At 46.4% G+C, this 22,793-nt stretch overlaps 1 protein-coding gene across 4 annotated transcripts in view; it reads left to right on the top strand.

Moving 5' to 3' along the window:
- GON4L (gon-4 like) overlaps positions 1-22,793 on the top strand; it is a 393,663-nt gene that overhangs the window by 102,436 nt on the left and 268,434 nt on the right. For all 4 annotated transcript variants that reach the window (XM_069218468.1, XM_069218469.1, XM_069218466.1 and 1 more), the window contains 2 exons: positions 4,459-4,560; positions 5,871-5,911. In XM_069218468.1, coding sequence (XP_069074569.1) covers positions 4,459-4,560; positions 5,871-5,911 — 143 coding nt within the window. The remainder of the gene's footprint in view (positions 1-4,458; positions 4,561-5,870; positions 5,912-22,793) is intronic.

Raw genomic sequence — 22,793 nt, 5'->3', positions numbered from 1 at the left:
CCGCCCCCGCGCTGCTGAGGGTGAAATCTCTGTGTGGGCTTGTGTCCCCCCCGGTGCCCTACAAAACCCCCCTGGTCTGCCCTCCGAAGACGCGGGTACTTACCTGCAAGCAGACCGGAACCGGAGCACCCCCTTCTCTCCATTCTTACCTATGTGTTTTGGGCACCACTTTGAACTCTGCACCTGACCGGCCCTGAGCTGCTGGTGTGGTGACTTTGGGGTTGCTCTGAACCCCCAACGGTGGGCTACCTTGGACCAAGAACTGAACCCTGTAAGAGTCTTACTTACCTGGGAAAACTAACCAAAACTTACCTCCCCTAGGAACTGTGAAAATTGCACTAAGTGTCCACTTTTAAAACAGCTATTTGTCAATAACTTGAAAAGTATACATGCAATTTTTATGATTTAAAGTTCCTAAAGTACTTACCTGCAATACCTTTCAAATGAGATATTACATGTAGAAATTGAACCTGTGGTTCTTAAAATAAACTAAGAAAATATATTTTTCTATACAAAAACCTATTGGCTGGATTTGTCTCTGAGTGTGTGTACCTCATTTATTGTCTATGTGTATGTACAACAAATGCTTAACACTACTCCTTGGATAAGCCTACTGCTCGACCACACTACCACAAAATAGAGCATTAGTATTATCTATTTTTACCACTATTTTACCTCTAAGGGGAACCCTTGGACTCTGTGCATGCTATTCCTTACTTTGAAATAGCACATACAGAGCCAACTTCCTACAAAGAGATTACTGCAGGAGAGGTGTATGTGGTGCCAAGTGATATGATTAAATGATATATGTTAGTTTCACAAAAGTCCACTGGGCTTGTCTTAATTAGTGCACACTCTATAATATCTGTGACTTTGTGCACAGAGCTTCTCAAAACCCTGTCCATGAAACACCAAGTTGTGGAATGCATATCGTGGAGAGGTAGTTTTCTTTAGTCATGAAACGGGAATGGTGCTCTCATATTAATCTCTGTCTTAGAGCCTGTGTGTGACCGTTCAGTGAATATTAGTAAATTCACCAAATGAATTTGGGAGCGAAGCATTTGCCCAAAATATATAGTTTCCCACACTCCACTAGCAGACTTAGTGTTACAGCAAGGGCTTGTACTATATGCCATCTCAGCAACTACCAATTTGGTTTTGGCTGGTCATCTGAAGACTGCAGCACTGAAGATACAGCTCAGAGGCTGACACTGTATACTTTCTAGGCAAAGTACTTTCCATCACACACTATGTAGCCTTTGCGACACACTTTAAATGTTGTTCTTTATTTTTGTGGAACAAGAAGACCTACTGAGTGACCCATGGTGGCCAATCACTCAGGCCCTGGGGAAGATTTGATGAAGAAAGGAGTAAGACATCAATTTCACCACTGCAGTCTAAGGCATGAGAACAACGGAGGAGAACCAGCAGAGAAATGTAGCTGGTAGTTTGGCTTGAGGAGCTGACTGTGTCTAGATAGTCTTATTAATGTTCAAGTCCATCGTCTCCCTCTTTGATTGCCATAGCTGGCATCGGGTTTGCGATAAGATCAGATGTTTGGTGTAATACTATTGTAATATGCTAAATATTTTCTTGGCTCCCATTGAGTTTAGCACTTAGGAACATTATGACAAGGTCTTCTTGAAAGGGATAGAGTGCAAGTGGACAGGGGATCATTTTGTATTTTATGTAGAAATCAGCTAAACTCTTATCTCAGGATTGTCCTTTGAGGAGGGTATCCTGTACAAATGATGTAGAGAAGGTTGTTTTCCAAGGCTTGGATTTGTAGGAGTTTTGAAGAAGGTACGGAAAGGCTAAGTCCTACAGAATAAAAAGGGGGGGAGGGGTTTAATAGCCAAAAAGGGTTTTAATTCGCGAAACAACTGCCATATAATGTTAAAGGAGCATTGTTACAAGTGTCTTACTACTAGTGTACAGAGGGGTGATTGATAGAGTTCACAGTTCTGATGGATACTTCTAGCTGCAGAGTCCTCACCTCTTGAATCTCTGCCAGGTGCTAAACTAGGGCTACAATTTTTGCAATACCCAGCCTCCATCACTTGGTGGCCTCTTGGCCACCAGGCTACTGAAACACCTCCCGAAATGTGGTATCATGGGAAATATATGGTGCTACTTGGGGCTTCCCTTCTTTTTGGCCCTCTTTGACACAGATCTGATCTTACATCCTGAAGATTTTTTTCAGACGTTTTGTTAATGTGAATGGTGCCCTCATTGTTACTTGTCTCATGGGTTTTCTCTGGACCCTGTTGGTTAACACTTCTCTTCGCTGGCTTTAGTGGACGGTATGTGTTCCTTCGATGACAAGGGGAGGGCAGTATTGACTCCAACCTCTGTTTGTGCTCCAAGATGAATTTGAGAGCCTATTTTTTTGTTCTGGAGGCCTTCTCTTAGTTACATCAACCTGGTTGAGAGATACTTCTCTGTCCGAGGTCACAAACTACCTCTGGGCCTGTTGTCTGTTCTGGGTTGCCCTTCAACTCTGACCTTGAAGGCCTCTTTTACCTAAGCTCCTTGCCCATCTGGGCAGAAGCCTGGCAGTGGTGACTAGCTTTATTTTAACACCTGACCAAATTTTCTGATTAACTTCTGGCTTTTGTGGCAGCTGGAGCTGGCCCAGCTCAAGTGCTTGTGTTCACTCCGGTTCTGTCAAAAAGGTTTAGGCACTTGGGTTGCTCTTCTGTATTCCCATCTTTATCTGTTCTGTGAGGTTGATGATCTTAAGTGAGTCACTGGTTTTACTTCGGATGACCTTTCTTCTTTCCAGGAGACACTGCACAAGGCTGTGGAGGTCTTAAATTATACTGTGCCCATGGCAAGGGTTACAGCCAACTTATTAATTGAAAATGTCCAGAGTAGCTATTGTTCTTCAGAGCCTTTCATTCCCTTTAACTGAGACACTGAATGACCCATTAGGTGTTTTTGGAATCTCCATCCTCCACTCGAGCAGTCAGCGACCACCCAAGTTTCCGATTTTGCCTGTATCGGGATTTTGGAGCTGGCCTGGTCAGAGTAACAGTTGTTTGTGGCTTCGGCCATAACAAAGCATCTGCTTTGTTCACTTTCTTCAGCAGCCTTCCCTGATGCTGGAAGGGTATTGTCTTCCTTTGGGTTTCTTGACATAACTTAATTACTTTTCTACTGGGTTTACATAGCCTTGGATATTGTTATGGAGAGGGCTTCCTCTCACTCTTGCAACAATGCTTTCATCGATTTGGTTCCTGATGGTCTTTAAGACGGTGCCCAGTTTTGTTGAGTCCATGCCGTAGATTCTGCCCACTTGGGTTGAGATTCAATATCATATCTTGGATTGTTTCTTCTGATTGGTCCTTTTTAAGATGTTAATCTCTGGTCTTTTGATGATGTATTGCCGCATTGGTAGTGCTGGTATCTTTTTGGTTGGCTTCCTTGGGTTTTGAGCGACCTATGTTCCTCTGCCCTGCTATTGTCTGTGGTTGATGCCTATGTGCTGCAGCGGGGCAAGGTCTTATTGAGGATGCTTAGCACCCTCCACTGGTGCTGTTTTTCGCCCTCCTGCTAACTATATTGGTAGTGAGTACAATGCCAGTACCGGTTGATTGAGTACAGACTGTTGCACATGAACACACCACATGTAGAGATGCCCCTTGTTCCACATGTTTCTGTTTTGTTGTTCAGTTTCTGGTTCCTGATTTATTTACCTGGTTCTTTGTGACCTTTCCTCCTCCTATGGCTTATTTTTCCTTCGCCCTCGCTGAGTTGGTGAATGCTTCCTTGACGCAGTCATGAATGGTAGCTTCCTTCTGCTGTTGTTGCATGGCATGCTTGATATTTTCTGCATATCTTTTGGTAGTTATTTGGTTTTAGTGCTTTTCTCTGTGTTTGTTTTTGCTGTTACTGCTAGTTTTTAGCAGGAGTTGCATACATTTCTGGTGGTCTAGTTTGTTGTGCGGTATTTGGGTGCTTTTTTATCTGCATGTTTCTGTTTGCATTGATTATGGTTTTTTTTCTGGTTCCAGTTGTCAGCATGTGTTAGAGAAACTAAGAGGGAGCACCCTTTGGTTTCAGCTCTGCTCGGTTTAGATGATGGTGATATGATGATGCTACTGCTGTTTTTGTCAGGCAACTTGTTGCACTTTTCATTTGATTGCTGATTGTCCCTGTTGCTTGAGGAATTTGCAAGCTATAATCCAGTGGACGCTAAAGCTAATCGTGATTTGTACTGATTTGGAAGACTTTTGTATCCAGCGTTCAGTCTAATAACCTCTATTGAGTTAGTGGTCCTGTCCAGGTCTGCAAAAATTGCTACTAGTCATAATACTGCATCAGATGTTGTCTTCTTAGTTTGAACTTGTTTATCTCCACCCTTGTAATAATCTGTGAATGTTTATTATGTTACAATTTAGATTTTACTAACCACACTTCTTAACCAGTATTTTCACCCTGTGGTTTCTTTTATAGATGAGGGAGATGATGAGGATGATCCAGAGTACAACTTTTTGGAGGATCTTGATGTACCGGACACAGAGGACCTACGAAACGACCGTGCAGTGCGTATCACAAGTGAGTGTTTGAGGCTACCAGTACTTGAGACAAAACAGTAAAACACCTGTAGTTAACAAATCCCGAGGTGACTGGGATGACCGCAGATAAGTGATTTAGGCTAAGCAGGACCACGTTTTCTGTCTTTGGTTTTTCCTGAAAATATGTAACTGTTTTCCTTAGAAGAAAGTTCTTCTCTGTTATGTTTTGTGGGTGTGAGGTAGGGCAGGTTGTGTGGATGAGGCCGTTATTGCCATTTTTTGGGCAAAGAGAACTGAAAAGTATTCCCTACTACATGAAGGTATCAGTACTTTAGTAGGCATCTGGTGCAGTTTTGAAAGTCAGTTGAGTATTGGCAAGGACAGGCGTTATGCAGTCAGAGCGACACAGCAATAACTGAAATGATGTGTAAGACAACCTCGCATTTATTGTTGGTTTCATATTCTGGGCTGAGCTCAAAAAAAAATAAAGTACAGAAATGCTCACACTAGATAGGAGGGATATTTGTTATGCAGTTTATAAATTGAACAATTATGCAAAGAGGAGGTATTGTAGAGAGCACTGATTGGCTGTGATTAGTAGGTTCAGGATGACAATGGGGGGGGGGGGTTTAAGTGGGAGCAGGACAAAAAGTGATTGATTGAAAAGTCCTTTGTGGCAGAAAGGTTGCAGAATAAAACAGCTTTGTTCAAAAGCTAAGACTGCGCCAACAATTCGTAAATATATTATTTGAACTCTGGAAGTTGCTGGTTGGTGGGAAATGTAAATGTGAATTTTCTTAAGTTACATTTAGTTTCCAGGATTATTAGGTTGCCATCCTACAGTCCTTCTATGTGATCTAGCGTGGGGACAAGTATTTGAAATCTAAACCCCAAATTCCACATAATCAACCTTTCCTCCCAATCACTACAAGTAGTTTAACTCCAAATTACATATTCCCTTGCTAAATCGGTTTATTAGCAATGAACATTTGGATGATGGTGCGAACACATTTTCCTTCTGACGGTAGAGCTTACTAGACAAAAAAACAGGTGGACTTTAATCTTGAAAGTGTTGTTAACGATATGGGTTAGAACACACTGATGTTCTTTACAGCGTTTTGGCCTAATTTTAATTTCAGGCCTGGCCTATACCACAACTTTCCATGGCACAAATTACGAAGATTTATTCTTCTAACTCAAGTTCTAGCAATTTTAGAATTAGAGCCATGTTGAGGTCTGGGAAGCAAATGTAATCTTTGCGGAAACATAAAGATTTTATAGTGCGAAGGTTTTTCCTTGTTGTCTGTGTAAAGAGACACCATTTATTGCACGTCTTTTCTCTTTTTGCAGAGAAGGAGGTCAATGAACTCATGGAGGAGCTCTTTGAAACGGTAAGAAAAAATGGTGTTGTTTTGGCTCTTGGCATGCCAATGGTTTATTGTTAAGGGACACTTGTTATTAATGTAAGTAGGGGTGGGTGGTTTTGGTTGCAAAAATGTTCATCAAAGAGCTTAAAAATAAAAAAGACCCTTCAAACATCTGCAATCCAAAGTTAATTTTTTACAGACTAGCATATGCCATAGTCTAAAAACTAGGAGATTACAATGAGAAGACCTTGCACTCAGTTGCCGAGATTTGTGCTTACAATAGCAGTGACCATCAGATGCAGGGATATGTTACGAGAAAACATATTAAACAGATATACACTGGCTTAAATGGTGTGCCTTGATTCCAGAGCAATTCATGTAAGTGGATAGGGCCAATTCTTTAACAGTTCACAGCAACATCCATGACATCCTTCTATATTTTCCTGAGGTGGAAAATAAGTACTGCATTAGTACTGTTACTTATGTTCTTCCACAGCAGTCTCTTGAAGGTTATTGTCTATACTGTTTTATAGAAACTCATTTACTTCCGCCCTCTCCTATTTTCCATTGCTATTCTAAATTAATAGTGTAGAATTTAAAAATCTGTATCATGTAGTGCTCTGTTGGTGCTTTTATATGATGATAAACATTTGTTAATGACTAATAAAGCTTTTTATTAAATAGGTGAAAAGACGTAAAGGTCTACATTGTATTGTTTCTTAGCAGAAACTTCCTCTTTCACCATGTTTTTGAGAATATGTCAGCATAGCTTCTCAAACAGATTATAATGCTTTCTCCGACTCAAATGCTGACCAGTTAAAGTGTAGGTAGAGGTTTTCCAATAAAAGTAACTTTTTGATCTGGACATAATTTACATTTTCTGTGGGTTGGATTTATTGGTTGCCTATTTTGTATGCTTAAGCCATTTTTTTTATGCGAGGCACTTTGGAAATGAGGCAACTTTAGTATGGTCAGGCTTTGAATAACATGCATTTTTTCTTGTTTTTAGTTTTTTTCAGAACTTAAGTGTCATGTTATCCCTTTTTGTAAGAATGTTCTTTCACTATGCTGGGATTTTTTTCGTGTCTACCAGAAGATCCGAAATAAGTAGCATACTTCTGACTCCAGCTGATTTAGCTATGTTTTTAAGTCTTTTCAGAATTTCATATGTTTCTTGGTGTTTGTGATAGCATATTGTAACAAATTCCAAAGTTAAGGGTCACTGCATAAAAGCCTCTGCCTTCTTTATTGAAGTTTTGAATCTGAAACATCTACTTCATCATTTCTGGTGAAAAGTGCATATAGTCATTAGGGGAGAAGTAGTACAGTTTTTCTGAGAGGAATGTGGACGACGGTGTTGATAGACTAGCTGAGCTTTCCCAGTCAGTTTACAGTTTATTTCTTTGTGGGCAAGGATCTGTTGAATTGCATTTAACTCATGATGTGTTCTGTTTTGCAAAGCTTGACAAAGAGGAAGCTCCTGCTTTCTTTATTAGAGTTATGTTAAATTATGGTTTTTTTTAGGATTTGGCTGCACAGCGCTTGAGCTGTGACACAATCTATTGTATTTAAAAAAGAAAATCTTTTAAATGGGGCTCAGAGCCCACCCATTACTTACCTCTACTTGCCATTGGCTGGCTCCCACATCACTACACTTATCATTGGCTGGCTTCCACATGGGTCTAATTTTCTTGCATCCCGTTGGTCAGCAGCTCTTTACTCACCATTAGCTGGCTCCCACGTGGGTCTCCTTTCCTTGCTCCTGATTGATCAACGCTCCTCTATGCCTCGGCTGCAAGCCTTCGTCTATACTGTGGACCAAGTACTTCTTCTGGTGGCAAGTGCCCTTCCAGCGAACACATTCTTCCCCAAGGTTCTTTTTTTTTTTTTTTAACCTCAACAAATGCACTCTCTATGAATGCATGTGACTGTAGTAAGTGTGCCGAAGCACGTTGTCTATTCTTTTCCAGACTTTCTTCTTCCACCCTTCTGTTCGCCCAAACCTCTCTGTCCAACCCCTGTTGTATTGCTTCCCTGTCCCCCTCCCCCCCAACCCCAACCTCCTCCTCCCAGGTGTACAACACCCACCGTGCAACATCTGGCCATTCCGTCTGCCAGACATGCATTTTTAACCCACCCTCCCCCTTGTCACACCCACCACCTCTCCGCCTGCCACTCCCAGGAATGCATGAGCAAGATGGCAAAGCCAGAGCCAGGAATAGCTCCTCTGATGGGGCCTAGTTGACTAGTCAGTAGATGTGTATTAGAAGCAACTCAGTATCAAAGATGAAACGAGAGTCTTGATTTATTACTTCTGCCTCCCTGTCATTGGCCTGTTTGTGTTATATGTCCTGCCCTATGCACCCATCACGTGCACGGAAAGGTTTATGTGCCAGCCATGTTTGCCACCGGTTCCTGGAACATGCTCGCCATCTAACTGTATGTATGTCCTGAGACATCTAAAAGTCGCTCTTTATCATGGCTCCCTTATTTAAATATGTTGCACAGAACCAAATAAAAAAAAAAAGAGTGATGGCATGGTCAATGCTGGCAGTACCATAGCGCTTCGCTTTTAAGTACTTTAAACTGAGTTACACAGCAGCGTGTGTTACTGTGTAACATCTATAAAAGACACTGACAACGTGAATAGGTCTTGCATAGGCGAAACATATTGGCTATGCCAATGCTTGTTTTTAATGACACAATCATCCAGCTAACCATCTTGAGGCATAAAACAGTTTAAATACTGAAAGAGGCTTGAATTATTCCTGGATCTATTAAATGTGTAAACAGCTGTACAATTAGGTGGAAGCAGGAGATGTAGTAGGATTCTTTGAAAGGTGCCTAGATGAGAAACACTGATATTCACAACTGAGTTTTGTCAGTGGATGAGAGTGGGTGATGCATGTAACTATGGTGACTTGCATTGGTTCCTAGTGCAGAAGTCCAAATAGACTAGACAATTACATGGTTGTCAAAGACACTATCCATTCAGGTTAAGCCACTTTTGTAGAGCTGCCTTTGTATGACTTCCATGGAGCAATGGAATTACATTTCCGGTGATCTGTTTCCTTTTCTAGTAAGGCAGTGTAGGAAGTTGGCTCTGTATGTGCTATTTCAAAGTAAGGAATAGCATGCACAGAGTCCAAGGGTTCCCCTTAGAGGTAAAATAGTGGTAAAAAGAGATAATACTAATGCTCTATTTTGTGGTAGTGTGGTCGAGCAGTAGGCTTATCCAAGGAGTAGTGTTAAGCATTTGTTGTACATACACATAGACAATAAATGAGGTACACACACTCAGAGACAAATCCAGCCAATAGGTTTTGTATAGAAAAATATATTTTCTTAGTTTATTTTAAGAACCACAGGTTCAAATTTAACATGTAATATCTTGTTTGAAAGGTATTGAAGGTAAGTACATTAGGAACTTTGAATCATTTCAATTGCATGTATACTTTTCAAGTTATTGTCAAATAGCTACTTTAAAAGTGGACACTTAGTGCAATTTTCACAGTTCCTGGGGGAGGTAAGTTTTTGTTAGTTTTACCAGGTAAGTAAGACACTTACAGGGTTCAGTTCTTGGTCCAAGGTAGCCCACCGTTGGGGGTTCAGAGCAACCCCAAAGTCACCACACCAGCAGCTCAGGGCCGGTCAGGTGCAGAGTTCAAAGCGGTGCCCAAAACGCATAGGCTAGAATGGAGAGAAGGGGGTGCCCCGGTTCCGGTCTGCTTGCAGGTAAGTACCCGCGTCTTCGGAGGGCAGACCAGGGGGGTTTTGTAGGGCACCGGGGGGGACACAAGCCCACACAGAAATTTCACCCTCAGCGGCGCGGGGGCGGCCGGGTGCAGTGTAGAAACAAGCGTCGGGTTCGCAATGTTAGTCAATGAGAGATCACGGGATCTCTTCAGCGCTGCAGGCAGGCAAGGGGGGGGTTCCTCGGGGAAACCTCCACCTGGGCAAGGGAGAGGGACTCCTGGGGGTCACTTCTCCAGTGAAAGTTCAGTCCTTCAGGTCCTGGGGGCTGCGGGTGCAGGGTCTGTTCCAGGCGTCGGGACTTAGGTTTCAGAGAGTCGCGGTCAGGGGAAGCCTCGGGATTCCCTCTGCAGGCGGCGCTGTGGGGGCTCAGGGGGGACAGGTTTTGGTACTCACAGTATCAGAGTAGTCCTGGGGTCCCTCCTGAGGTGTTGGATCTCCACCAGCCGAGTCGGGGTCGCCGGGTGCAGTGTTGCAAGTCTCACGCTTCTTGCGGGGAGCTTGCAGGGTTCTTTCAAGGCTGCTGGAAACAAAGTTGCAGCCTTTCTTGGAGCAGGTCCGCTGTCCTTGGGAGTTTCTTGTCTTTTCGAAGCAGGGGCAGTCTTCAGAGGATGTCGAGGTCGCTGGTCCCTTTGGAAGGCGTCGCTGGAGCAGGATCTTTGGAAGGCAGGAGACAGGCCGGTGAGTTTCTGGAGCCAAGGCAGTTGTCGTCTTCTGGTCTTCCTCTGCAGGGGTTTTCAGCTAGGCAGTCCTTCTTCTTGTAGTTTGCAGGAATCTAATTTTCTAGGGTTCAGGGTAGCCCTTAAATACTAAATTTAAGGGCGTGTTTAGGTCTGGGGGGTTAGTAGCCAATGGCTACTAGCCCTGAGGGTGGGTACACCCTCTTTGTGCCTCCTCCCAAGGGGAGGGGGTCACAATCCTAACCCTATTGGGGGAATCCTCCATCTGCAAGATGGAGGATTTCTAAAAGTTAGAGTCACCTCAGCTCAGGACACCTTAGGGGCTGTCCTGACTGGCCAGTGACTCCTCCTTGTTATTCTCATTATTTTCTCCGGCCTTGCCGCCAAAAGTGGGGGCCGGGCCGGAGGGGGCGGGCAACTCCACTAGCTGGAGTGTCCTGCGGTGCTGTGACAAAGGGGTGAGCCTTTGAGGCTCACCGCCAGGTGTTACAGCTCCTGCCTGGGGGAGGTGTTAGCATCTCCACCCAGTGCAGGCTTTGTTACTGGCCTCAGAGTGACAAAGGCACTCTCCCCATGGGGCCAGCAACATGTCTCTAGTGTGGCAGGCTGCTGGAACTAGTCAGCCTACACAGATAGTCGGTTAAGTTTCAGGGGGCACCTCTAAGGTGCCCTCTGGGGTGTATTTTGCAATAAAATGTACACTGGCATCAGTGTGCATTTATTGTGCTGAGAAGTTTGATACCAAACTTCCCAGTCTTCAGTGTAGCCATTATGGTGCTGTGGAGTTCGTGTTTGACAAACTCTCAGACCATATACTCTTATGGCTACCCTGCACTTACAATGTCTAAGGTTTTGTTTAGACACTGTAGGGGTACCATGCTCATGCACTGGTACCCTCACCTATGGTATAGTGCACCCTGCCTTAGGGCTGTAAGGCCTGCTAGAGGGGTGTCTTACCTATACTGCATAGGCAGTGAGAGGCTGGCATGGCACCCTGAGGGGAGTGCCATGTCGACTTACTCGTTTTGTCCTCACTAGCACACACAAGCTGGCAAGCAGTGTGTCTGTGCTGAGTGAGAGGTCTCCAGGGTGGCATAAGACATGCTGCAGCCCTTAGAGACCTTCCTTGGCATCAGGGCCCTTGGTACTAGAAGTACCAGTTACAAGGGACTTATCTGGATGCCAGGGTCTGCCAATTGTGGATACAAAAGTACAGGTTAGGGAAAGAACACTGGTGCTGGGGCCTGGTTAGCAGGCCTCAGCACACTTTCAATTGTAAACATAGCATCAGCAAAGGCAAAAAGTCAGGGGGCAACCATGCCAAGGAGGCATTTCCTTACACAACCCCCCCCCCAAACGAAAGAGGATGAGACTAACCTTTCCCAAGAGAGTCTTCATTTTCTAAGTGGAAGAACCTGGAAAGGCCATCTGCATTGGCATGGGCAGTCCCAGGTCTGTGTTCCACTATAAAGTCCATTCCCTGTAGGGAGATGGACCACCTCAACAGTTTAGGGTTTTCACCTTTCATTTGCATCAGCCATTTGAGAGGTCTGTGGTCAGTTTGAACTAGGAAGTGAGTCCCAAAGAGGTATGGTCTCAGCTTCTTCAGGGACCAAACCACAGCAAAGGCCTCCCTCTCAATGGCACTCCAACGCTGCTCCCTGGGGAGTAACCTCCTGCTAATGAAAGCAACAGGCTGGTCAAGGCCATCATCATTTGTTTGGGACAAAACTGCCCCTATCCCATGTTCAGAGGCATCAGTCTGCACAATGAACTGCTTAGAATAATCTGGAGCTTTTAGAACTGGTGCTGAGCACATTGCTTGTTTCAGGGTGTCAAAGGCCTGTTGGCATTCCACAGTCCAGTTCACTTTCTTGGGCATTTTCTTGGAGGTGAGTTCAGTGAGGGCTGTCACAATGGATCCATATCCCTTCACAAACCTCCTATAATACCCAGTCAAGCCAAGGAATGCCCTGACTTGAGTCTGGGTTTTTGGAGCTACCCAGTCCAGAATAGTCTGGATCTTGGGTTGGAGTGGCTGAACTTGGCCTCCACCTACAAGGTGTCCCAAGTAAACCACAGTTCCCTGCCCTATCTGGCATTTGGATGCCTTGATAGAGAGGCCTGCAGATTGCAGAGCCTTCAAAACCTTCTTCAGGTGGACCAGGTGATCCTGCCAGGTGGAGCTAAAGACAGCAATATCATCAAGATAAGCTGTGCTAAAGGACTCCAAGCCAGCAAGGACTTGATTCACCAACCTTTGGAAGGTGGCAGGGGCATTCTTTAAACCAAAGGGCATAACAGTAAACTGATAATGCCCATCAGGTGTGGAGAACGCTGTTTTCTCTTTTGCTCCAGGTGCCATTTTTATTTGCCAGTACCCTGCTGTCAAGTCAAAGGTACTTAAGAATTGGGCAGCACCTAATTTATCTATGAGCTCATCAGCTCTAGGAATTGGATGAGCATCTGTCTTGGTGACAGAATTGAGCCCTCTGTAATCCACACAAAACCTCATCTCTTTCTTTCCATCTTTGGTGTGAGGTTTGGGGACTAAGACCACTGGGCTAGCCCAGGGGCTGTCAGAGCGCTCAATTACTCCCAATTCCAGCATCTTGTGGACTTCCACCTTGATGCTTTCCTTAACATGGTCAGACTGTCTAAAGATTTTGTTTTTGACAGGCATGCTGTCTCCTGTGTCCACATCATGGGTACACAGGGGTGTCTGACCAGGGGTTAAGGAGAAGAGTTCAGGAAACTGTTGTAGGACTCTCCTACAATCCGCTTGCTGTTGGCTAGAGAGGGTGTCTGAGTAGATCACTCCATCTACTGAGCCATCTTTTGGGTCTGATGACAGAAGATCAGGGAGAGGTTCACTCTCTGCCTCCTGATCCTCATCTGTTACCATCAACAGATTTACATCAGCCCTGTCATGGAAGAGCTTAAGGCGGTTCACATGGATCACCCTCTTGGGGCTCCTGCTTGTGCCCAGGTCCACCAGGTAGGTGACCTGACTCTTCCTTTCTAGCACTGGGTAAGGGCCACTCCATTTGTCCTGGAGTGCCCTGGGAGCCACAGGCTCCAGAACCCAGACTTTCTGTCCTGGTTGGAACTCAACCAGTGCAGCCTTTTGGTCATACCAAAACTTCTGGAGCTGTTGGCTGGCCTCAAGGTTTTTGGTTGCCTTTTCCATGTACTCTGCCATTCTAGAGCGAGGGCCAAGTACATAGTCCACTATGTCTTGTTTAGGCTCATGAAGAGGTCTCTCCCAGCCTTCTTTAACAAGAGCAAGTGGTCCCCTTACAGGATGACCAAACAGAAGTTCAAAGGGTGAGAATCCTACTCCCTTCTGTGGCACCTCTCTGTAAGCGAAAAGCAGACATGGCAAGAGGACATCCCATCTCCTTTTGAGCTTTTCTGGGAGCCCCATGATCATGCCTTTTAATGTCTTGTTGAATCTCTCAACTAAGCCATTAGTTTGTGGATGGTATGGTGTAGTGAATTTGTAAGTCACTCCACACTCATTCCACATGTGTTTTAGGTATGCTGACATGAAGTTGGTACCTCTGTCAGACACCACCTCCTTAGGGAAACCCACTCTGGTAAAGATACCAATGAGGGCCTTGGCTACTGCAGGGGCAGTAGTCGACCTAAGGGGAATAGCTTCAGGATACCTGGTAGCATGATCCACTACTACCAGGATATACATATTTCCTGAGGCTGTGGGAGGTTCTAGTGGACCAACTATGTCCACACCCACTCTTTCAAAGGGAACCCCCACCACTGGAAGTGGAATGAGGGGGGCCTTTGGATGCCCACCTGTCTTACCACTGGCTTGACAGGTGGGGCAGGAGAGGCAAAACTCCTTAACCATGTTGGACATATTGGGCCAGTAGAAGTGGTTGACTAGCCTCTCCCACGTCTTGGTTTGTCCCAAATGTCCAGCAAGGGGAATGTCATGGGCCAATGTTAGGATGAACTCTCTGAACAGCTGAGGCACTACCACTCTCCTAGTGGCACCAGGTTTGGGGTCTCTGGCCTCAGTGTACAGGAGTCCATCTTCCCAATAGACCCTATGTGTTCCATTTTTCTTGCCCTTGGACTCTTCAGCAGCTTGCTGCCTAAGGCCTTCAAGAGAGGGACAGGTTTCTTGTCCCTTACACAGCTCCTCCCTTGAGGGTCCCCCTGGGCCTAAGAGCTCAACCTGATAAGGTTCAAGCTCCAAAGGCTCAGTTCCCTCAGAGGGCAGAACTTCTTCCTGAGAAGAGAGGTTCCCTTTCTTTTGCTGTGTTGCAGTTGGTTTCCCAACTGACCTTCCTTTCCTCTTGGTAGGCTGGGCCATTCTTCCAGACTCCAGCTCTACTTGTTCACCCTGTGCCTTGCACTGTGCTCTTGTTTTCACACACACCAGTTCAGGGATACCCAGCATTGCTGCATGGGTTTTTAGTTCTACCTCAGCCCACGCCGAGGACTCCAGGTCATTTCCAAGCAGACAGTCCACTGGGATATTTGAGGAGACCACCACCTGTTTCAGGCCATTGACCCCTCCCCATTCTAAAGTAACCATTGCCATGGGATGTACTTTTCTCTGATTGTCAGCGTTGGTGACTGTGTAAGTTTTTCCAGTCAGGTATTGGCCAGGGGAAACCAGTTTCTCTGTCACCATGGTGACACTGGCACCTGTATCCCTCAGGCCCTCTATTCTAGTCCCATTAATTAAGAGTTGCTGTCTGTATTTTTGCATGTTAGGCGGCCAGACAGCTAGTGTGGCTAAATCCACCCCACCCTCAGAAACTAGAGTAGCTTCAGTGTGGACCCTGATTTGCTCTGGGCACACTGTTGATCCCACTTGGAGACTAGCCATACCAGTGTTACCTGGATGGGAGTTTGGAGTGGAACCTTTCTTGGGACAGGCCTTGTCTCCAGTTTGGTGTCCATGCTGTTTACAGCTATGACACCAGGCCTTTTTGGGATCAAAGTTTTTACCCTTGTACCCATTGTTTTGTGAAGAGGCTCTGGGCCCACCCTCCTGTGCAGGTTTTTGGGGGCCTGTAGAAGACTCTTTACTATTTTTAGTTTTGGTTGTCTCATCACCCTTCCCCTGGGGAGTCTTTGTGACCCCTTTCTTTTGGTCACCCCCTGTTGAAGTCTTGGACACCCTTGTCTTGACCCAATGGTCCGCCTTCTTTCCCAATTCTTGGGGAGAAATGGTCCTAGGTCTACCAGATGCTGATGCAGTTTATCATTGAAACAATTACTCAATAGGTGTTCTTTCACAAATAAATTGTACAGCCCATCATAATTACTTACACCACTGCCTTGAATCCAACCATCTAGTGTTTTCACTGAGTAGTCTACAAAGTCAACCCAGGTCTGGCTCGAGGATTTTTGAGCCCCCCTGAATCTAATCCTATACTCCTCAGTGGAGAATCCAAAGCCCTCAATCAGGGTACCCTTCATGAGGTCATAAGATTCTGCATCTTGTCCAGAGAGTGTGAGGAGTCTATCCCTACACTTTCCTGTGAACATTTCCCAAAGGAGAGCACCCCAGTGAGACCTGTTCACTTTTCTGGTTACACAAGCCCTCTCAAAAGCTGTGAACCATTTGGTGATGTCATCACCATCTTCATATTTAGTTACAATCCCTTTAGGGATTTTCAACATGTCAGGAGAATCTCTGACCCTATTTATGTTGCTGCCACCATTGATGGGTCCTAGGCCCATCTCTTGTCTTTCCCTCTCTATGGCTAGGATCTGTCTTTCCAAAGCCAATCTTTTGGCCATCCTGGCTAACTGGATGTCCTCTTCACTGGGGTTATCCTCAGTGATTTCAGAGGTGTTGGTCTCTCCTGTGAGGGAACCAGCATCTCTGACTATTATTTTTGGAGTCAGGGTTTGAGGGACCCTGTTCTCCCTAGATAGGACTGGTAGGGGGGAATTTTCCTCCAAGTCACTATCTTCTTCCTCTGAGTTGCCACCCTCAGAGGGGTTGGCCTTTTCAAACTCTGCCAGAAGCTCCTGGAGCTGTATTTTGGTAGGTTTGGGGCCCATTGTTATTTTCTTTATTTTACAGAGTGACCTTAGCTCCCTCATCTTAAGATGGAGGTAAGGTGTGGTGTCGAGTTCCACCACAGTCACATCTGTGCTAGACATTTTGCTTCTAAAAGTTGGAATACTTTTTAAGAATCTACAACTGGTTCTAGAATCTAATTCAAACTTTTACAAACTTTTAAACTCTAAAAGAAATGCTAAACAGGATCTAACACAAGGCCCTAGCAGGTCTTTTAAGAATTTAGAAAACTTTTCAAATTGCAAAAATCAATTTCTAATGACAATTTTGGAATTTGTCGTGTGATCAGGTATTGGCTGAGTAGTCCAGCAAATGCAAAGTCTTGTACCCCACCGCTGATCCACCAATGTAGGAAGTTGGCTCTGTATGTGCTATTTCAAAGTAAGGAATAGCATGCACAGAGTCCAAGGGTTCCCCTTAGAGGTAAAATAGTGGTAAAAAGAGATAATACTAATGCTCTATTTTGTGGTAGTGTGGTCGAGCAGTAGGCTTATCCAAGGAGTAGTGTTAAGCATTTGTTGTACATACACATAGACAATAAATGAGGTACACACACTCAGAGACAAATCCAGCCAATAGGTTTTGTATAGAAAAATATCTTTTCTTAGTTTATTTTAAGAACCACAGGTTCAAATTTAACATGTAATATCTTGTTTGAAGGGTATTGCAGGTAAGTACATTAGGAACTTTGAATCATTTCAATTGCATGTATACTTTTCAAGTTATTGTCAAATAGCTACTTTAAAAGTGGACACTTAGTGCAATTTTCACAGTTCCTGGGGGAGGTAAGTTTTTGTTAGTTTTACCAGGTAAGTAAGACACTTACAGGGTTCAGTTCTTGGTCCAAGGTAGCCCACCGTTGGGGGTTCAGAGCAACCCCAAAGTCACCACACCAGCAGCTCAGGGCCGGTCAGGTGCAGAGTTCAAAGCGGTGCCCAAAACGCATAGGCTAGAATGGAGAGAAGGGGGTGCCCCGGTTCCGGTCTGCTTGCAGGTAAGTACCCGCGTCTTCGGAGGGCAGACCAGGGGGGTTTTGTAGGGCACCGGGGGGGACACAAGCCCACACAGAAATTTCACCCTCAGCGGCGCGGGGGCGGCCGGGTGCAGTGTAGAAACAAGCGTCGGGTTCGCAATGTTAGTCAATGAGAGATCACGGGATCTCTTCAGCGCTGCAGGCAGGCAAGGGGGGGGTTCCTCGGGGAATCCTCCACCTGGGCAAGGGAGAGGGACTCCTGGGGGTCACTTCTCCAGTGAAAGTTCAGTCCTTCAGGTCCTGGGGGCTGCGGGTGCAGGGTCTGTTCCAGGCGTCGGGACTTAGGTTTCAGAGAGTCGCGGTCAGGGGAAGCCTCGGGATTCCCTCTGCAGGCGGCGCTGTGGGGGCTCAGGGGGGACAGGTTTTGGTACTCACTGTATCAGAGTAGTCCTGGGGTCCCTCCTGAGGTGTTGGATCTCCACCAGCCGAGTCGGGGTCGCCGGGTGCAGTGTTGCAAGTCTCACGCTTCTTGCGGGGAGCTTGCAGGGTTCTTTCAAGGCTGCTGGAAACAAAGTTGCAGCCTTTCTTGGAGCAGGTCCGCTGTCCTCGGGTGTAAGGAAATGCCTCCTTGGCATGGTTGCCCCCTGACTTTTTGCCTTTGCTGATGCTATGTTTACAATTGAAAGTGTGCTGAGGCCTGCTAACCAGGCCCCAGCACCAGTGTTCTTTCCCTAACCTGTACTTTTGTATCCACAATTGGCAGACCCTGGCATCCAGATAAGTCCCTTGTAACTGGTACTTCTAGTACCAAGGGCCCTGATGCCAAGGAAGGTCTCTAAGGGCTGCAGCATATCTTATGCCACCCTGGAGACCTCTCACTCAGCACAGACACACTGCTTGCCAGCTTGTGTGTGCTAGTGAGGACAAAACGAGTAAGTCGACATGGCACTCCCCTCAGGGTGCCATGCCAGCCTCTCACTGCCTATGCAGTATAGGTAAGACACCCCTCTAGCAGGCCTTACAGCCCTAAGGCAGGGTGCACTATACCATAGGTGAGGGTACCAGTGCATGAGCATGGTACCCCTACAGTGTCTAAACAAAACCTTAGACATTGTAAGTGCAGGGTAGCCATAAGAGTATATGGTCTGGGAGTCTGTCAAACACGAACTCCACAGCACCATAATGGCTACACTGAAAACTGGGAAGTTTGGTATCAAACTTCTCAGCACAATAAATGCACACTGATGCCAGTGTACATTTTATTGCAAAATACACCCCAGAGGGCACCTTAGAGGTGCCCCCTGAAACTTAACCGACTGTCTGTGTAGGCTGACTAGTTCCAGCAGCCTGCCACACCAGAGACATGTTGCTGGCCCCATGGGGAGAGTGCCTTTGTCACTCTGAGGCCAGTAACAAAGCCTGCACTGGGTGGAGATGCTAACACCTCCCCCAGGCAGAAGCTGTGACACCTGGCGGTGAGCCTCAAAGGCTCACCCCTTTGTCACAGCCCAGCAGGGCACTCCAGCTTAGTGGAGTTGCTCGCCCCCTCCGGCCACGGCCCCCACTTTTGGCGGCAAGGCTGGAGGGAACAAAGAAAGCAACAAGGAGGAGTCACTGGCCAGTCAGGACAGCCCCTAAGGTGTCCTGAGCTGAGGTGACTCTAACTTTTAGAAATCCTCCATCTTGCAGATGGAGGATTCCCCCAATAGGGTTAGGATTGTGACCCCCTCCCCTTGGGAGGAGGCACAAAGAGGGTGTACCCACCCTCAGGGCTAGTAGCCATTGGCTACTAACCCCCCAGACCTAAACACGCCCTTAAATTTAGTATTTAAGGGCTACCCTGAACCCTAGAAAATTAGATTCCTGCAACTACAAGAAGAAGGACTGCCTAGCTGAAAACCCCTGCAGAGGAAGACCAGAAGACGACTACTGCCTTGGCTCCAGAAACTCACCGGCCTGTCTCCTGCCTTCCAAAGATCCTGCTCCAGCGACGCCTTCCAAAGGGACCAGCGACCTCGACATCCTCTGAGGACTGCCCCTGCTTCGAAAAGACAAGAAACTCCCGAGGACAGCGGACCTGCTCCAAGAAAGGCTGCAACTTTGTTTCCAGCAGCCTTGAAAGAACCCTGCAAGCTCCCCGCAAGAAGCGTGAGACTTGCAACACTGCACCCGGCGACCCCGACTCGGCTGGTGGAGATCCAACCCCTCAGGAGGGACCCCAGGACTACTCTGATACTGTGAGTACAAAAACCTGTCCACCCTGAGCCCCCACAGTGCCGCCTGCAGAGGGAATCCCGAGGCTTCCCCTGACCGCGACTCTTTGAATCCTAAGTCCCGACGCCTGGGAGAGACCCTGCACCCGCAGCCCCCAGGACCTGAAGGACCGGACTTTCGTTGGAGAAGTGACCCCCAGGAGTCCCTCTCCCTTGCCCAAGTGGAGGTTTCCCCGAGGAACCCCCCCCTTTCCTGCCTGCAGCGCTGAAGAGATCCCGAGATCTCTCATAGACTAACATTACAAACCCGACGCTTGTTTCTACACTGCACCCGGCCGCCCCCGCGCTGCTGAGGGTGAAATTCCTGTGTGGGCTTGTGTCCCCCCCGGTGCCCTACAAAACCCCCCTGGTCTGCCCTCCGAAGACGCGGGTACTTACCTGCTGGCAGACTGGAACCGGGGCACCCCCTTCTCCATTGAAGCCTATGCGTTTTGGGCACCACTTTGAACTCTGCACCTAACCGGCCCTGAGCTGCTGGTGTGGTGACTTTGGGGTTGCTCTGAACCCCCAACGGTGGGCTACCTTGGACCAAGAACTGAACCCTGTAAGTGTCTTACTTACCTGGTAAAACTAACAAAAACTTACCTCCCCCAGGAACTGTGAAAATTGCACTAAGTGTCCACTTTTAAAACCGCTATTTGTCTATAACTTGTAAAGTATACATGCAATTTTTATGATTTAAAGTTCCTAAAGTACTTACCTGCAATACCTTTCGAATGAGATATTACATGTAGAATTTGAACCTGTGGTTCTTAAAATAAACTAAGAAAAGATATTTTTCTATAACAAAACCTATTGGCTGGATTTGTCTCTGAGTGTGTGTACCTCATTTATTGTCTATGTGTATGTACAACAAATGCTTAACACTACTCCTTGGATAAGCCTACTGCTCGACCACACTACCACAAAATAGAGCATTAGTATTATCTATTTTTACCACTATTTTACCTCTAAGGGGAACCCTTGGACTCTGTGCATGCTATTCCTTACTTTGAAATAGCACATACAGAGCCAACTTCCTACATCGGGAGTTTCTTGTCTTTTCGAAGCAGGGGCAGTCCTCAGAGGATGTCGAGGTCGCTGGTCCCTTTGGAAGGCGTCGCTGGAGCAGGATCTTTGGAAGGCAGGAGACAGGCCGGTGAGTTCTGGAGCCAAGGCAGTTGTCGTCTTCTGGTCTTCCTCTGCAGGGGTTTTCAGCTAGGCAGTCCTTCTTCTTGTAGTTTGCAGGAATCTAATTTTCTAGGGTTCAGGGTAGCCCTTAAATACTAAATTTAAGGGCGTTTTTAGGTCTGGGGGGTTAGTAGCCAATGGCTACTAGCCCTGAGGGTGGGTACACCCTCTTTGTGCCTTCTCCCAAGGGGAGGGGGTCACAATCCTAACCCTATTGGGGGAATCCTCCATCTGCAAGATGGAGGATTTCTAAAAGTTAGAGTCACCTCAGCTCAGGACACCTTAGGGGCTGTCCTGACTGGCCAGTGACTCCTCCTTGTTATTCTCATTATTTTCTCCGGCCTTGCCGCCAAAAGTGGGGGCCGGGCCGGAGGGGGCGGGCAACTCCACTAGCTGGAGTGTCCTGCGGTGCTGTGACAAAGGGGTGAGCCTTTGAGGCTCACCGCCAGGTGTTACAGCTCCTGCCTGGGGGAGGTGTTAGCATCTCCACCCAGTGCAGGCTTTGTTACTGGCCTCAGAGTGACAAAGGCACTCTCCCCATGGGGCCAGCAACATGTCTCTAGTGTGGCAGGCTGCTGGAACTAGTCAGCCTACACAGATAGTCGGTTAAGTTTCAGGGGGCACCTCTAAGGTGCCCTCTGGGGTGTATTTTGCAATAAAATGTACACTGGCATCAGTGTGCATTTATTGTGCTGAGAAGTTTGATACCAAACTTCCCAGTCTTCAGTGTAGCCATTATGGTGCTGTGGAGTTCGTGTTTGACAAACTCTCAGACCATATACTCTTATGGCTACCCTGCACTTACAATGTCTAAGGTTTTGTTTAGACACTGTAGGGGTACCATGCTCATGCACTGGTACCCTCACCTATGGTATAGTGCACCCTGCCTTAGGGCTGTAAGGCCTGCTAGAGGGGTGTCTTACCTATACTGCATAGGCAGTGAGAGGCTGGCATGGCACCCTGAGGGGAGTGCCATGTCGACTTACTCGTTTTGTCCTCACTAGCACACACAAGCTGGCTAGCAGTGTGTCTGTGCTGAGTGAGAGGTCTCCAGGGTGGCATAAGACATGCTGCAGCCCTTAGAGACCTTCCTTGGCATCAGGGCCCTTGGTACTAGAAGTACCAGTTACAAGGGACTTATCTGGATGCCAGGGTCTGCCAATTGTGGATACAAAAGTACAGGTTAGGGAAAGAACACTGGTGCTGGGGCCTGGTTAGCAGGCCTCAGCACACTTTCAATTGTAAACATAGCATCAGCAAAGGCAAAAAGTCAGGGGGCAACCATGCCAAGGAGGCATTTCCTTACAGGCAGTATACTAGATATCATTTGTGTATGCATGAAAGATCAGCCCAGAGATATTTTGAAGTGTTTAGAGGACATCAGTGGATACTGAAAAGAGCAGGAACAGCTGTGGCCACAAAGTGAACCCAGAGCTGAGATCTTTGTGCTTTTGACTTGAAGAGCTATTGAGGACTGAGAATCATGTCACTGAACTTTTCCTGAATATGCGTTGCTCAGAGCACATCACTCTAGCGTTACATGCCTTTCATTGGTTACTGGTAGAGCGGCGATTAAATTTCAAAATCATGTCCCATCACCCACAAGGCCACTCACAGGAAATCCAAAACCTACCTAACCAAGATCTTTGAAAAGTGTTTGCTAATCATAAGCCTATTGTCTACTTCCTTAGGCGTAATTCCCCACAACATTCTATATACATGGGGTTTGTTAGGCGATACCCATGTTAAGGCACTACTTCGAAATTACCTCCATCAGAGGCTTGAATGGGATTTCATAAAATTAAGAACAGATTTGAAACTGCCTATTCCTGGCAAACTTCCATCTCAACATTCCCAGACCGTGTGTGACCATTTGTTATACGTCTGTGCCCTCAGTGCTTTGTACTGTCTAAAAAGTGGTATTTAACACTACACAAAAAAGCATTGGTCAACCCAGTAGGTCTTATCTTTGAAAGAGCTATTGGCTTTG

Source organism: Pleurodeles waltl, chromosome 12 (assembly GCF_031143425.1).
Source record: "Pleurodeles waltl isolate 20211129_DDA chromosome 12, aPleWal1.hap1.20221129, whole genome shotgun sequence".
Lineage (NCBI taxonomy): Eukaryota > Metazoa > Chordata > Amphibia > Caudata > Salamandridae > Pleurodeles > Pleurodeles waltl.
Note: the sequence above shows the minus strand (reverse complement) of the source record. Positions and strands in the feature narration are given on the sequence as shown.